We start from the raw sequence: 12,818 nt of genomic DNA, 5'->3' as shown, positions 1-12,818 counted from the left end.
CCCTATGTCAGAGGGACATTTCTTTTGGGACGCGCTGTATATGTCTGACGAGAAATAGTATTGCTTCTCTTCAATATTTGTCACTCATTATTGTTTGAAAATTGGTTCGAAACTATATACACGATCTATGTACAGATCAAACATTATACTTCCAGAGTGCCGATATGAAGTATCTCTATTATTAACTGTATCACGCAATGGTGTGATGAAAATAATTTTGAATGAAATAACTAATATCCGTGGACACATTCGCAGTTATTGGGTTCATGATTGACATGTCAATCTAATATAAAAGAAGAATTGTATTATCAGAGTGATACTGCGTACAATAGATATGTTTTATGATATAGATATAGAGTTAATATAGAGATGCCAGATTTAAGTATGACATTAAATTCAAATCATATTGCACATTGTCTTGTTTTATTCTTATTAATCAATATGTCAGTTTGGGGGTCGTTGACAAGGACAATTGACTCGGGATTATTAGATAAATATATCTAGTCGATTCTGTAAGAGGCAATATAGTTAGAAAAAAAGTGTCGATGAGTTACCATTTTGCCTTCTTAAAAATACGTTTTCTGTCGAAAACATATTAGTTGAGAATTCAGTAGATGAGTTGAAAGGAGTCTTAGATGTGCTGTCATTGTAAGTATTGCTTGATTTATAGAATTTTGAAAGATAATTCATTTTAAAGAATCTGAATGAGAACAATACAGACAGAAATTTTGGAGAAAAGAAATCCTAACTTGTGTGCTATACAGCATTAATTGACATTAACAAAAAATACATCAGCTTCACTAAATGTTTTTAGACAAAGAAAACACAGGAGTTGAGTGTTATGTTTCACAATCATTCCTATGTTCCGTCACGGATGGACGAGATTAGGTGTTGGACTTTGTATATACCTCTCTTCTGAAATAATCATCTAAATTAATTGACCGGATAAAATATTTTAACATTGATTAATTTTCACCCATAATTTTGAAACAAATGCTATTAAAGACAGCGGTGCCAGGGACAGCGATTTTTGCTTAAAGTTGCAATATTTAACGACACCCTTGTTATAAATTTTGTAGCCCATATAAGACTCCATCTAACAATACAAACTCAGATTTTGTTTAGAAGACACGTACTGACAAATTGAGATACAAACAAAGTTTGGTAGAGTTACAGAGTATCGCATGCAGGAAAAATATTTGGCCCTTATATGCATGGTTAGTAAACAATGAATTGAAAACTGGGAAGAACAGATCTTTTGAAAGGGGAAGCAATGGATCAATTTTTCCGAATCTCTCGGATTTTTGAAATAAGAAAAATGCTCTTCTGATAGTCGATGAAAACGGATAAAAATGTATTAAAAAACAGTACTGTCCTGCATCCTCCTTGAGTATGGTCTCCAAAGCTATTTGAGTAACACTGACTGGCCTGTAAATGAAATAAATGGGCGAAAGGGTAAACTGATAGAAAATGACCTCATTTGTCAAACAATGGTATTTATACAGTGCGTCCCAAAAAAAACTATACACTTTTGAAATGGCTGCCAAATAAAAAATATAGCACTTTGGGGGAAAAGACTTATAGATATGGAAAGCCAATAAGATCAACTTTCAGATGAAACCAAGAAGTTGGAAAACTATTCATGCTTGAGCGAGCACTGCCCACTGAAACAGAGGGTATGAAAATTAGGGTGGGCCGGAATTAGCCTGTGTTGGAGATGATGACGATGGTGATGACGATGTTGGTGATGATAAGGATGTGGATGATGATGGTAATGATGATAATGATGACGATGGTGATGATGTTGTTTAAATGGTAACAATGTTGATGGTGACGATGAAAATTATGTCGATGGTGATTATTTAATTAAAATCATAAGTCAGAAAAAAATGGAACCAGTGGGATTCGAACCTGTCATCTACTGCTTTCCGGGCAGCGACTTAGCCACCTGCTATTCTGGTTCACGGCCTGGTGGTTAAGTCGCTGCCCGGAAAGCAGTAGACTTGGTAGATGACAGGTTCGAATCCCACTGGTTCCCTTTTTTCTGACTTATGATTTTCATTAAAGATCGAGCATGTGATCTTAAACACATAGGAGTAATGCCGAAAATTTGTTTACAAAATGATAATAATAATAATAATAATATAGGGTATTTATATTGCGCACATATCCACCTTGTTAGGTGCTCAAAGCGCTCCTATATTACCCGGCTAAGCTAGGCGTTCATAGCGCACACAGCTTTTTAAGGAATTACTTCCTACCGGTACCCATTTACCTCACCTGGGTTGAGTGCAGAACATTGTGGATCAGTTTCTTGCCGAAGGAAATTACGCCATGGCTAGGATTCGAACACACGACCCTCTGTTTCAAAGTCTGAAGACTAATCCACTAATTAAAATAACATGTTGTGACCAAACTCGTTTTTCTATCCCGTCAAAGAATAAGGCATTAGGGCATTTTAGCCATCACTTCACAGACGCTTGCTATAACGCTGATAATCGTTCGTCAAAAGCCCTTCAATGAAAAACAGCCCTTGTTTAAAATCGGTGAATCAAAACAGTAGTGTCATCCTGGACTCTGCATGGACAAACGACATATTTGCAATTTTTCATCCGGTCCGAATCTTTAGACGATATGCTGTCCCGTCCACCAACTTTCGACAATGACCTTTAACCTGTCAATTGTGATTTGACGGGCATTTTCAATAGATTCTGAACGTTCCTAACAGCATCTGCAAAGTTGTTGCGAAAATACGATAATACATTTGTGTTTTTTTTTAGTCTTTAAATTGTATTGTATTCATTTTTATCCTTTTCCACTACAACATCTTCACAATGCGAAGCAAAGTATAAAATACAGAAAAAATGACCTACCTAAAATCATAGCTTGCTTGTGTTAGTTTCCTGCAATGAATACATCAATCATTTAGATATAGCAGTAATAAAAGAATATTCATATCGCATTTTTCTTGTATTTTTCTTCATTTTGTATTATCTTATAGCGTGTTTTCAAAATGAAACCCTCTACGACGGGTCCTGCTACCATTTTTCACACGATAGAGCCGAGCTCTCCAGAGCAAGAGATTCATGCTCCCATCTCGGTATGCACCTGGTCTCCATAGGCTCGCAGGATGAGCAGAACTTCCTCGCCAACAACCGCCCAGACTCCGCAAACTCCTACTGGATCGGGATATCGGGCATGAGCTGGCTGGACGGCTCAAAGCTTACGTTCTGCCATTTCGGCGACCCCCATTTGTCCTTCGATGATGGCGGGAAATGTTTTTATATGGTCGGCCAGTCAGGTCATGAATGGTACGACGTCAACTGCTCCAACGACCTTCACTACGTTTGTGAAAAACCAGACCGTGAGTTAAATTCGTTATACCTTACGTGCCTGGGATTACAAATCTTTCCCTGAAGGTGCCCATGCATGAAATAATTTTGATATAATTGTAGCACGCCATCAAGTGACAACTGCCATATATTTTTTTCTTCCAAAGACTTCCCCAACGATTCATTCCACGTTCGGCCCTTTCAAATTACAAAGAATCTATGGTAATTTTGGATTTCTTTTAAGTACCATAAAACCCCCTTGATTCTTACTGACTAATAAGTATCGTTATCATGGTAGATGCAATTATGACAAAGCTACCCCAGTTCCGGATCCCTTCTATTGATTTGATTAATGTTTGATTTAACCGGTGTGTTGTCTCAGTTGGTGGAGTGTCCGTGTCACAACCGGGACTGAGGTCGAGGGTTCAAACCCCGGCCGCGTCAGACCAAAAGACGTTAAAAGATGGAAGTTGCTGCTACCCAGTTTGGCGTTCAACGATTAAAGGGATAGAGCCTCGTCGATCTCGCGCTGCACAGCGGCTGCCGGGCCCACGATCAATTGGGCAAAGCGAATTTTCGGAGTATTTCATTTCATGTATATTTCAAACAATAAAATATGGATTTTTAATTACTAACAATTTAACAATATACATGTATAACTTCACGACTTCTTCTATGTACTGTCGTTCCATGCTGCATCTAAAGACTGTTGTTGAGTTTATTTAGATTATTTTGGATGTCGATACAATCCTTTTTAGATTAGAACAATTGTTTTTTTTTCATGATTTGCGGAACGATAATCGTGTTAATTATCTTACTCCTTTCAGGTGTTCATATTATCCTCTTTTCTAATTAGCACACTGTGATTCAGATCAGGTCGGAAACGGTGAATCCTGCTACTATATCTCCAAAATGAAGGCAAACTTTTCTACTTCAAAATTACTCTGCGAGCAACGTGGAATGCATCTTGTCTATTTCTCATCTTTTGAAGAATGGGATGAACTGGTCGATGGGCCCGTCGATGAGTTTCCCATCTCAAATGACGTTGACCGATGGATAGGGCTGTCAGAGGTCACGTGGGTAGATGGGTCGGGTATGGATTATGGAAATTTCGTCGACAGCTCGGCAACATTTAATGATGGGGGCCCGGTGCTTCCGAATGGCAGGGCATGTCTTATGGAGGGACACGGGGTGTTCTTCCTTTGAGAATTATATATGTGAAAGGAGAATCGGTAAGTGTTGTCTTGGTTTACTTCTAACCAGAGGTGCCACCGACGATTAGGGGTAGCGGCAGGAGGGCACCAACGTTATTTATTTACAAGTTATGATAAGGGTAAAAGAGGAGACATTGAAAACGAGAAGAAGAGTAGGGATGATAAAAGAGGATAGAGTGTAAAAAATGGTCGAGGTCGTGTAATACTACACCATAGTCTATTATTCATTTTTTGTTAAAAAGAAACTTTTCTTTATTTGTCCTGAAGAATATTCTTAAAATATTTCAAATGTCAAATGGAACAAAGGGTACACTCAACAATTCGATCAATTTTGAAGTACTTTACTTTTTTCATTCCAATAGTTTTCTCGTACCTAAACATGTTACATTTCTCAAACAAATCTATGCCATAAGAAGTTTATATGTTGTAGAATAGTTAATAAATATGACTAGAACTGTTAAAAATTAACCCTTTGCGTGCGACGGGCTTCCACAGAAGCCCAGCGATAATTTTTTTTACGATACAGTCACATCGACCCTAGAACATTCAACATCAACCCCTGAAGCGACGCCCTCATCGGTGACATCAGACCAGTCAACATAAGGTGGTACAACGGCCTTGGCCCAGTCGCTCACTACCATGACTACTATACCTATCCCGACCACGTCTAGTAGAATTCAAGGTAAAGACCAGGGTTCTGTTTTATAAAGACTTGTTATAAAAAAAAATACAAAATTGTTATTAAAATTTACTATCAGCCAATCAAATGGAAGGATTCCAGTAGCTTTTAAATGTTATTGCAAATTTGTTATTGTAACAAGTTTTATGAAACGGACCCCCTGTTGGGTGTTTCATAAAGCTGTTCGTAAGTTAAGAGCGACTTTAAGAACGACTGGGGAACTTTTCTTATACGTGCTAAATATTCACCAATGAACATTAATGGTAAATGTCGTTTTCAAAGTCGCTCTTAACTTACCAACAGCTTTATGAAACGGCCCCCAATTGGTGTTTATAATTGTACGTTAGAGCTGTAAAGTGTGACAGATTTGTAGTTGGGGCCTCGCAACTGCTACGCATAGGCCCGTATTTTGAAGTCAGGTTTCGTTTAAACTCTGGTCTAAAGTTGTGGTTTTACTATTGACAGTCAATTGTGACATAATTCTTTAACAATAGAGGTGGAATGTAGCAGCTCATGTAGCTAACAAATTTTGAATTGTCTGCGAAGGATAACAAAAAAATCTTAACCAGTGAAGAATTGGGGAGGATCACAGTAAAGATAGGAGAAACATAATATAAATGCAATTTAGAAGTTTTGGGCTTCCCATAATTTTAGCACAGAGTTTCAACTTTGGCCAGATTTAAACCGGAATTTGGCATATGGGTAAGGCAATCAGTTTACCATGATGCTACGGTCACATCGGCGAAATCGATCCTGGACCAACAAAAGCTATGACGTTATTTTCGACGAAACCATCGTCACATTGGTCGATTTCGAGTCGACTCGGTTCTTTGGTGCAGCTGTTGCATTATAAATCTAGTACACGAACATCCTTAATCTAAAGCCACGTGCACTAAAGTTCGCAGGTCACACTAATTCCCACTTTTCCTAGAGAAAAAACACACAAAAAACCAAACAAGCTAATATCAAAATGAACGCGAACTAAAACAAAAACTTTTCCTTTTCACCACTGTACAATCAAATCTTCATTTCCCTCTAAATGTTTTATTTAGCTGAAGCGGACAGAGAAATATGGAACATTCATTTTATTTTCTTTATTATTGATCCCACGTTTCATGTATAGGGAATTAATCGTATTAGATCATACTTCCAGACATTTTTAGACAAAGGAAACTGAATAGGTGATTGAGTAAAAAACATATTATTTTATGAACTTATTCATGTACTCTTAAATTCTAATTTCAGCAAGGATGCGATCCACCATCTTAACGCTGCAGGCCGCCCATGCAAGACTCCCCGATATCTATGTGGATTCATCCGTCAAGGTTTCATCATTGATCAAGTGTGCCCAACACTGCCTTGTTGACGACACTTGCTCTTGTTTCATCCACATTGACCATGAACATGAATGCCTCCTTGGCAATAACTGCCACACTGAATCAGGAGTGACCCTTGACGTATACCATGGCGCTAAAACATACACAGGCATTTAAAGTCATCACTTAAGAATTTTAGTGGCCCTCCTACCTAGCCAATTGGGACTGGATGGATATTCAGAAATATTTTTACTCTAATCTTAAATCTTAATTCCTTTGAGTTTCTCCGTTCCCTCGCGATACCCTATCTAGTCCAGATTGTACGTCATTAAGGAGGGGAGATGTGGTGGTTGGCACTGCCTAAGGAATTGGGAGTCAGGCCCTCTACGTTAGCTTTGGGAAAGAGAGCTCACGTACATCAACGTCCAATCGGGGTCCCGTCTTACAAAGAGTTACAATTGATCCAATCAATCTCAACTATAAGGAAATCCATCCACACCATAATTGTTCTACAGAAAATTTGCACAATCTCCTTGGTAAACAAAGAGAATCACACTGAATCTTCAAGAGAATGATGAATGTATGAATATACATCATAATATATAAAAATTATTTTTAACAAATTTGCATTTTAGATGTTGAGGTTGCTGGCCGTCCATAGTTGTGATTGATCGGATCAATCGCAACTCTTTGTAAGACGGGGCCCTGGACTATACCGAAAAAATGGGCTATCATGTTGACCTTTACATAGCAATTTTCGTTGACTTTGACTTTGTAGCCTCAGAAAGGAGACTGTACACTTCCCCCTTTGACTCGACAGCCAAGGTATCACCTGGCGATGTCGACTTGACAGTGCTGCATGAGAAGATTTCACGGAACTCACTAATACGCCACCAGTAAATAAGAGTGTTCGCCAGCGAGTTCATCGCTATCATGAAAACCCATACGATGGTCACGCAACTTGGCATAGATTGCAGGCTAATGTAATACACGATGAAGCAGTAACAATCCGGACATGTGGCTAAGATCAATGTTGTTCCCAAGACGAGGGCGTAGGTCCGCAGGATGCGCTTATTTCTGTTCCGTTGTCCCTGAATCCGACTGTTGCCGTCGAAACGCGCTGCTACAATGGCCCTGTACACCAAGAAGTAAAATATGCATGTCAATGCGATGGAAACGTTGCAGAAGTAAAACCTGGCGTTTGGCAGCATGGGGTCGGGGAACACGGTGGTGACGCATATGGCTATCCCGATCATCAGGACCCACGTCAAGACGCAGATAAAGATACGGCGACACTTGGTGAGGATATTCTTGACGCCGAATGGATCGAGTTTGAAGACAATGAGCTGCTCCAAGGCTACGAGGAAGATGCTTCCCGCCGAAACCATCTGCGATGCCACGAAGGGTGATACCCTCAAGCAAGATAAGCAGTTATGAAACTGTAAAATGAAATAGAGGATTAAGTTTTTACGTCGTTTCGCGGAAAGTTCTATTATTTTAGACCAGCGACGAATAGGACGAAAACACTACATATAATTAAGAACGCTTGAATAGGCAGCTGGGGGAGAGTTGCATCAGCATGTTTGCCTCCGACAAGTTGTCAGATCTGACAACTTTCCTTAATTTTGATTGACTGAGAAGCACTATAAATAGGGCAATAAAGTCGGATAATTCAGGACTTGTCGGATAAAACGTCCGGCAAGTCCTTTCATGAAGCGCTACCCTGCTATGCTAATTATTGCCATCTCAGTTGTATATGTTTGTTGTCAGTCATGAAATGGACGCAGTTATATTCAATGATTGAAAAGACATATCCCCTCGCGTCAAGAGCCATATGATTATGTACCATTTAATCAAGCAATAGCACCCTAGCGGATTGTTTCTTTGACTGGAAAAGACTCTCTACTAATACAAGCCTGCTAGCACAAATTTCTGGGGAGCGTTTCATGAAAGGACTTGTCAGACGTTTTATCCGACAAGTCCCATTTTATCCGACAGTTACCATAGTAACAGTGCTTCTCAGCCAATTAAAATCCAGAAAAGTTGTCAGATCTGACAACTTGTCGGACAAAAATGTTGATGAAACGCCCCCCTGGAATCGTCATTCGTCATACCTACCGGAGAACCACTTGCCCATAAAGAATAATTCACAAAGATGTGCAGACACAGGACGCAGTCCGCCAGGATAATGTTGAAAGGAAATATATTCTGTTTCTTCCGAAGACTTGGATGTAAAGCGATGACAAGTAACGTTGCGATCATCACAACAATGCTCACCGCTGCTGTAATCCCTGACACATGGCTCATCACATTGAAAACCTTCTCCCGGCAGCCATTTTGTTTTTCAAAATCATATTCCTCGTCAACCGAAATAGTTGTTATTTCATAACCTTCTGCTGCCGTATCCATATGTCGCATTTTTTTCCCGATGTAATGTTGTTTCTCAAATGAGCAGCGCGTTCAAGAATATGGCATTTAGTGCTCCTAAAAAAGTGAGTATGTTTGTAGATTTACGAATTCAGACCGCAGCTGTGTTTTGCCCATTAGAGCGAGCAATTACTAACAAGTGCACGGTTTCATTTTAGAGACGTAAAGGTTTACCCTTGAGTATGGTGACGATAATGTTTTAAGTGATGCAATTGTATCTGAACTTTGAGCCGATTCGATGAGTGTCCTAGCAGGCGAACGGGAAAGATGTTACGCGCATACGATTGTACTTCTCTAGATAATTGTCATCTAGTAATTACCATGATTACTCTGATGCCCACGAAGTAAACAGAAAGCATGAGGATCATATAAGAGTCTATTGGATAGGCTTTATTGCCATGATTGCTTTATTGAAGAGAATGTCAATCACTCGTTATTCTTATGTTAACGGCCATCACGATTACTCAACGGCATCACTTCTGGAAAAGGGTTGAGAGTTGATAAGACACTTTCCTGTCACAGGTTTTTGAATGATAATCTCATAATTACTTCAATAATACAGCTAGAGAGATGCTTAATCATACCTTATATAGAATTCAAAGCAAGATATTGCATAAACCTGTCTACGATATTCATGGTAATGTGCTATCCGATGTTGATAGCGATGATGAGGGTGATGATAAGTGATGATGATGATGACGATAATGATGATGATTATGGTGAGGATGAAGATGATAATAGTGATTATGGTGATGATGATGATGATGATAATGGTGATAATATTAATAATGGTGGTGAGGACGAATTATGATGATGATAATGATCCACAGCATTTATATTGCGCCGTATTTCTGTTAAAAAACATTTATAGGCGCGGCTCATCCAATAATGCTAATGATTATGGTGAGGACGATGATGGTGATGGTGGTGAGGATGGTGACGTCGGTAGTGCAGCTGGTCCTGGGATAAAACTCACTTGATGTTAAGATATCAATTTTTTGATGTATTGGGGTGACTGGCTTTTGAATGTTAGCTATATACAGACGGTCCATAGGGTCTACACCAACATTAGAACAATACTGCACCAACACCAAACAAAACACCATCACTTACATTAGACAATCACAACTACTAATACTAATATCAAACTATCAACACCCGCACAAACAACAACACCATCACAAGCACTACCCCAACAGCAACACCAGCCCCATCACTAATACCAACATCCGCACAAACACCAACACCCACACCCGCACAAACACCATCACTAACACCTGCATCACTTCCACCCCAAACGCCAGCACAATCACCAGTACCCACACCTCCACCATCATCAGCATTAACACCAGCACCAAACCTGCACCAACACCAGCATTCGTACAAACAACATCACCCACAACCGCAATAAACCATCACCAACATCCGCACAAACACCCACACCCGCACCCGCACTAGCACCAGAACCGACACCACTAACACCAGCACCATTACCAACGCCAGCAATAACACCAGCACAAACACCATCACCAACAACATCATCACCAGCACCAGCCCCATCGGCAACACCAGCGCAAACACGAACACCCACACCGTACCTGAAATCCCGCAGTATTTCCACATCTAATATAGATATCAGTACAAACAACATCACCCACAACCGCACTAAACCATCACCAACACCAAAATCCGCACAAACACCAGCCCCCACACCCGCACAAGCACTTGCACTAGCATCAGAACCGACACCAACACCACTAACACCATCACCATTACCAACGCCAGCACTAACACCAGCAACAACACCATCACAAGCACTACCACCAACACCAGCCCCATGGCTAATACCAACATCCGCACAACAACCAGCACTAACACCATTTCATTTCATTTCGTTTATTTCCATTTTCAACAATTACAGTTTATTTTGTACATTTTAACATATAAATAACAAAACATATTTCAAGTATTCCTGTACAAAAATTATATTCAAGATTATTACATATCAGGTTGGAAATGGAGGAGGCTGCTAAAAAGCGGAGCTTGTAGAGTGCAGCCTCCTAATAAATATTCTTGTAGTTGCATAACATATAAAAATCAAAATAACAACTAGAGCATGAACCAGTTAAATTAAAAGGAAATAGGGGAAATTAAAATAGAAAAGGAAATAAGAAAAAGAGAGATTAAAGGTCTCCAGAATCCAGCCCCAGCACTCACAGACGGACCTCGTCGATCAACAGGAAAACGAAAGAGATGGAAAAGCGTACGTGACATGATAATCATGTTTGATTTAAAAAAAAAAAGACAAAAGTTTGAGTGATGAAGAGTTAAATTCAATGGTTATCTTGGAGAAATTTTTTGAAATTATATTTGAAAGAATTAAGGCTTGGTGATTCTTTGATGTTTTTATTAATAGTTCCCCAGAGTCTAGGGCCTTCAAAAGTAAAAATAGATTTTGCAAGGATGGTCCGGGGTAGTGGTAAATGGAATTCATCTGATTGACGTGTGGGATATTTGTGAAGAGTTTTGTTTTTGTTAAATGAAGAATTAAATATGAATGGTAACATATTATTGTTTAACTGATACATGAATTGACCTAAGTTATATTGGTACAGTGTTTTTATTTTTAGAATGTTATTGTTAAAAAACAACTCATCTGTGTGAGATCTCCAGGACAAGTTGAAAATAACACGCAATGCCTTCTTTTGTAAAAGTAATATTCTATCAAGGTAGGTTGAGTGTGTATTTCCCCAAACAATTGCTCCATAATTTAAATATGGTAAAATTAATGTTGAATAAAGCATTTTTAGGGAGGAAGTTGGAAGAAAAAACTTAACTTTGTTAATAACACCAATATTGCGTGAAATTGTACGACATATAAAGTCAATGTGTGTTTTCCAAGATAATTTGTTGTCTATTATGAGACCTAAAAATTTTGTTGTAGTAACAACTTCAATGTCTTTATTGTCCAATTTGATATTAAATGGCAATTGTTCTAAAGAATTGCTAAAAAGCATGCATTTCGTTTTTTGTACATTAATTGACAATTTGTTAGCCCTAATCCATTGTACCAATTTATCCAGTTCAGTGTTCAGTACATTTATTAAAATATCGGGGTTAGGATGAGAGTATAGTACATTTGAATCATCTGCAAAAAGGACATAAGATAATATTTCAGAGGAGTTCTGGATGTCATTTATATAGATAATAAATAAAAGAGGGCCCAGGAGGCTGCCTTGGGGAACACCCCAGTTAACATTTTGTAGAGAAGAATTTTGTTCATTTATGCTTACGAATTGTTTACGATTTACGAGGTAGTTTCTGAACCACTCCAAGGCCTTCCCACGAACTCCGTAATTTTCAAGTTTGTAGAGCAGTATTTCATGATTTATAGTGTCAAAGGCCTTGGAGAGGTCCAGAAAAACACCTATTGTATGTTCAAAGTTGTCAATAGCTTTTGCGATTTTGTCGATAAATGAGAGAGTGGCATGAGATGTACTATGTTTTTGGCGAAATCCAAATTGAAAATCAGAGATTATATTATATTTATTCAAAAAATTTAATAATCTTGTGTAGATCACCCTTTCCATAACTTTAGACAAAGTAGGTAATAAAGCTATCGGTCTATAGTTACATACATTAATCTTTTCTCCTTTTTTGTGCACTGGTATTATCTTTGATATTTTCATATTGTAAGGCACGACGCCATTACTTAAAGAAAGGTTAAATATGTATACTAATGGATCAACAATATATTCTATAACATTCTTTAATAAAATATTGTCAATACCATCGTGACCACAGCTTTTTTTGTTTTTTAAGTTGTTCACTATATCTATTATTTCATTTC

The 12,818-nt window shown here is 38.6% G+C and overlaps 1 protein-coding gene across 1 annotated transcript; it reads right to left on the bottom strand.

Moving 5' to 3' along the window:
- Nucleotides 1-6,380: 6,380 nt before the first annotated feature.
- On the bottom strand, nucleotides 6,381-11,254 carry LOC129276939 (uncharacterized). Its single transcript, XM_064109640.1, has 2 exons — nucleotides 8,660-11,254; nucleotides 6,381-7,980 (listed from the first exon to the last, which is right to left on the bottom strand). The coding sequence occupies exons 1-2, from the start codon at nucleotides 8,957-8,959 to the stop codon at nucleotides 7,285-7,287; spliced, it is 996 nt and encodes a 331-aa protein (XP_063965710.1). The 5' UTR covers nucleotides 8,960-11,254; the 3' UTR covers nucleotides 6,381-7,284.
- Between the last annotated feature and the right edge of the window lie 1,564 nt (nucleotides 11,255-12,818).

This window comes from Lytechinus pictus, chromosome 14 (genome assembly GCF_037042905.1).
Source record: "Lytechinus pictus isolate F3 Inbred chromosome 14, Lp3.0, whole genome shotgun sequence".
Taxonomy (NCBI): domain Eukaryota; kingdom Metazoa; phylum Echinodermata; class Echinoidea; order Temnopleuroida; family Toxopneustidae; genus Lytechinus; species Lytechinus pictus.
The sequence above is the reverse complement of the archived record's forward strand: the minus strand, read 5'-3'. Positions and strand labels throughout refer to the sequence as shown.

Excerpts from the sequence above, each read along its gene's own strand:
- LOC129276939 (XM_064109640.1), bottom strand. The coding sequence starts at position 8,959 with ATGCGACATATGGATACGGCAGCAGAAGGTTATGAAATAACAACTATT. Across the intron at positions 7,981-8,659 it reads TATGGGCAAGTGGTTCTCCG|TTTCATAACTGCTTATCTTG; the intron begins GTAGGTATGACG and ends TTCATTTTACAG.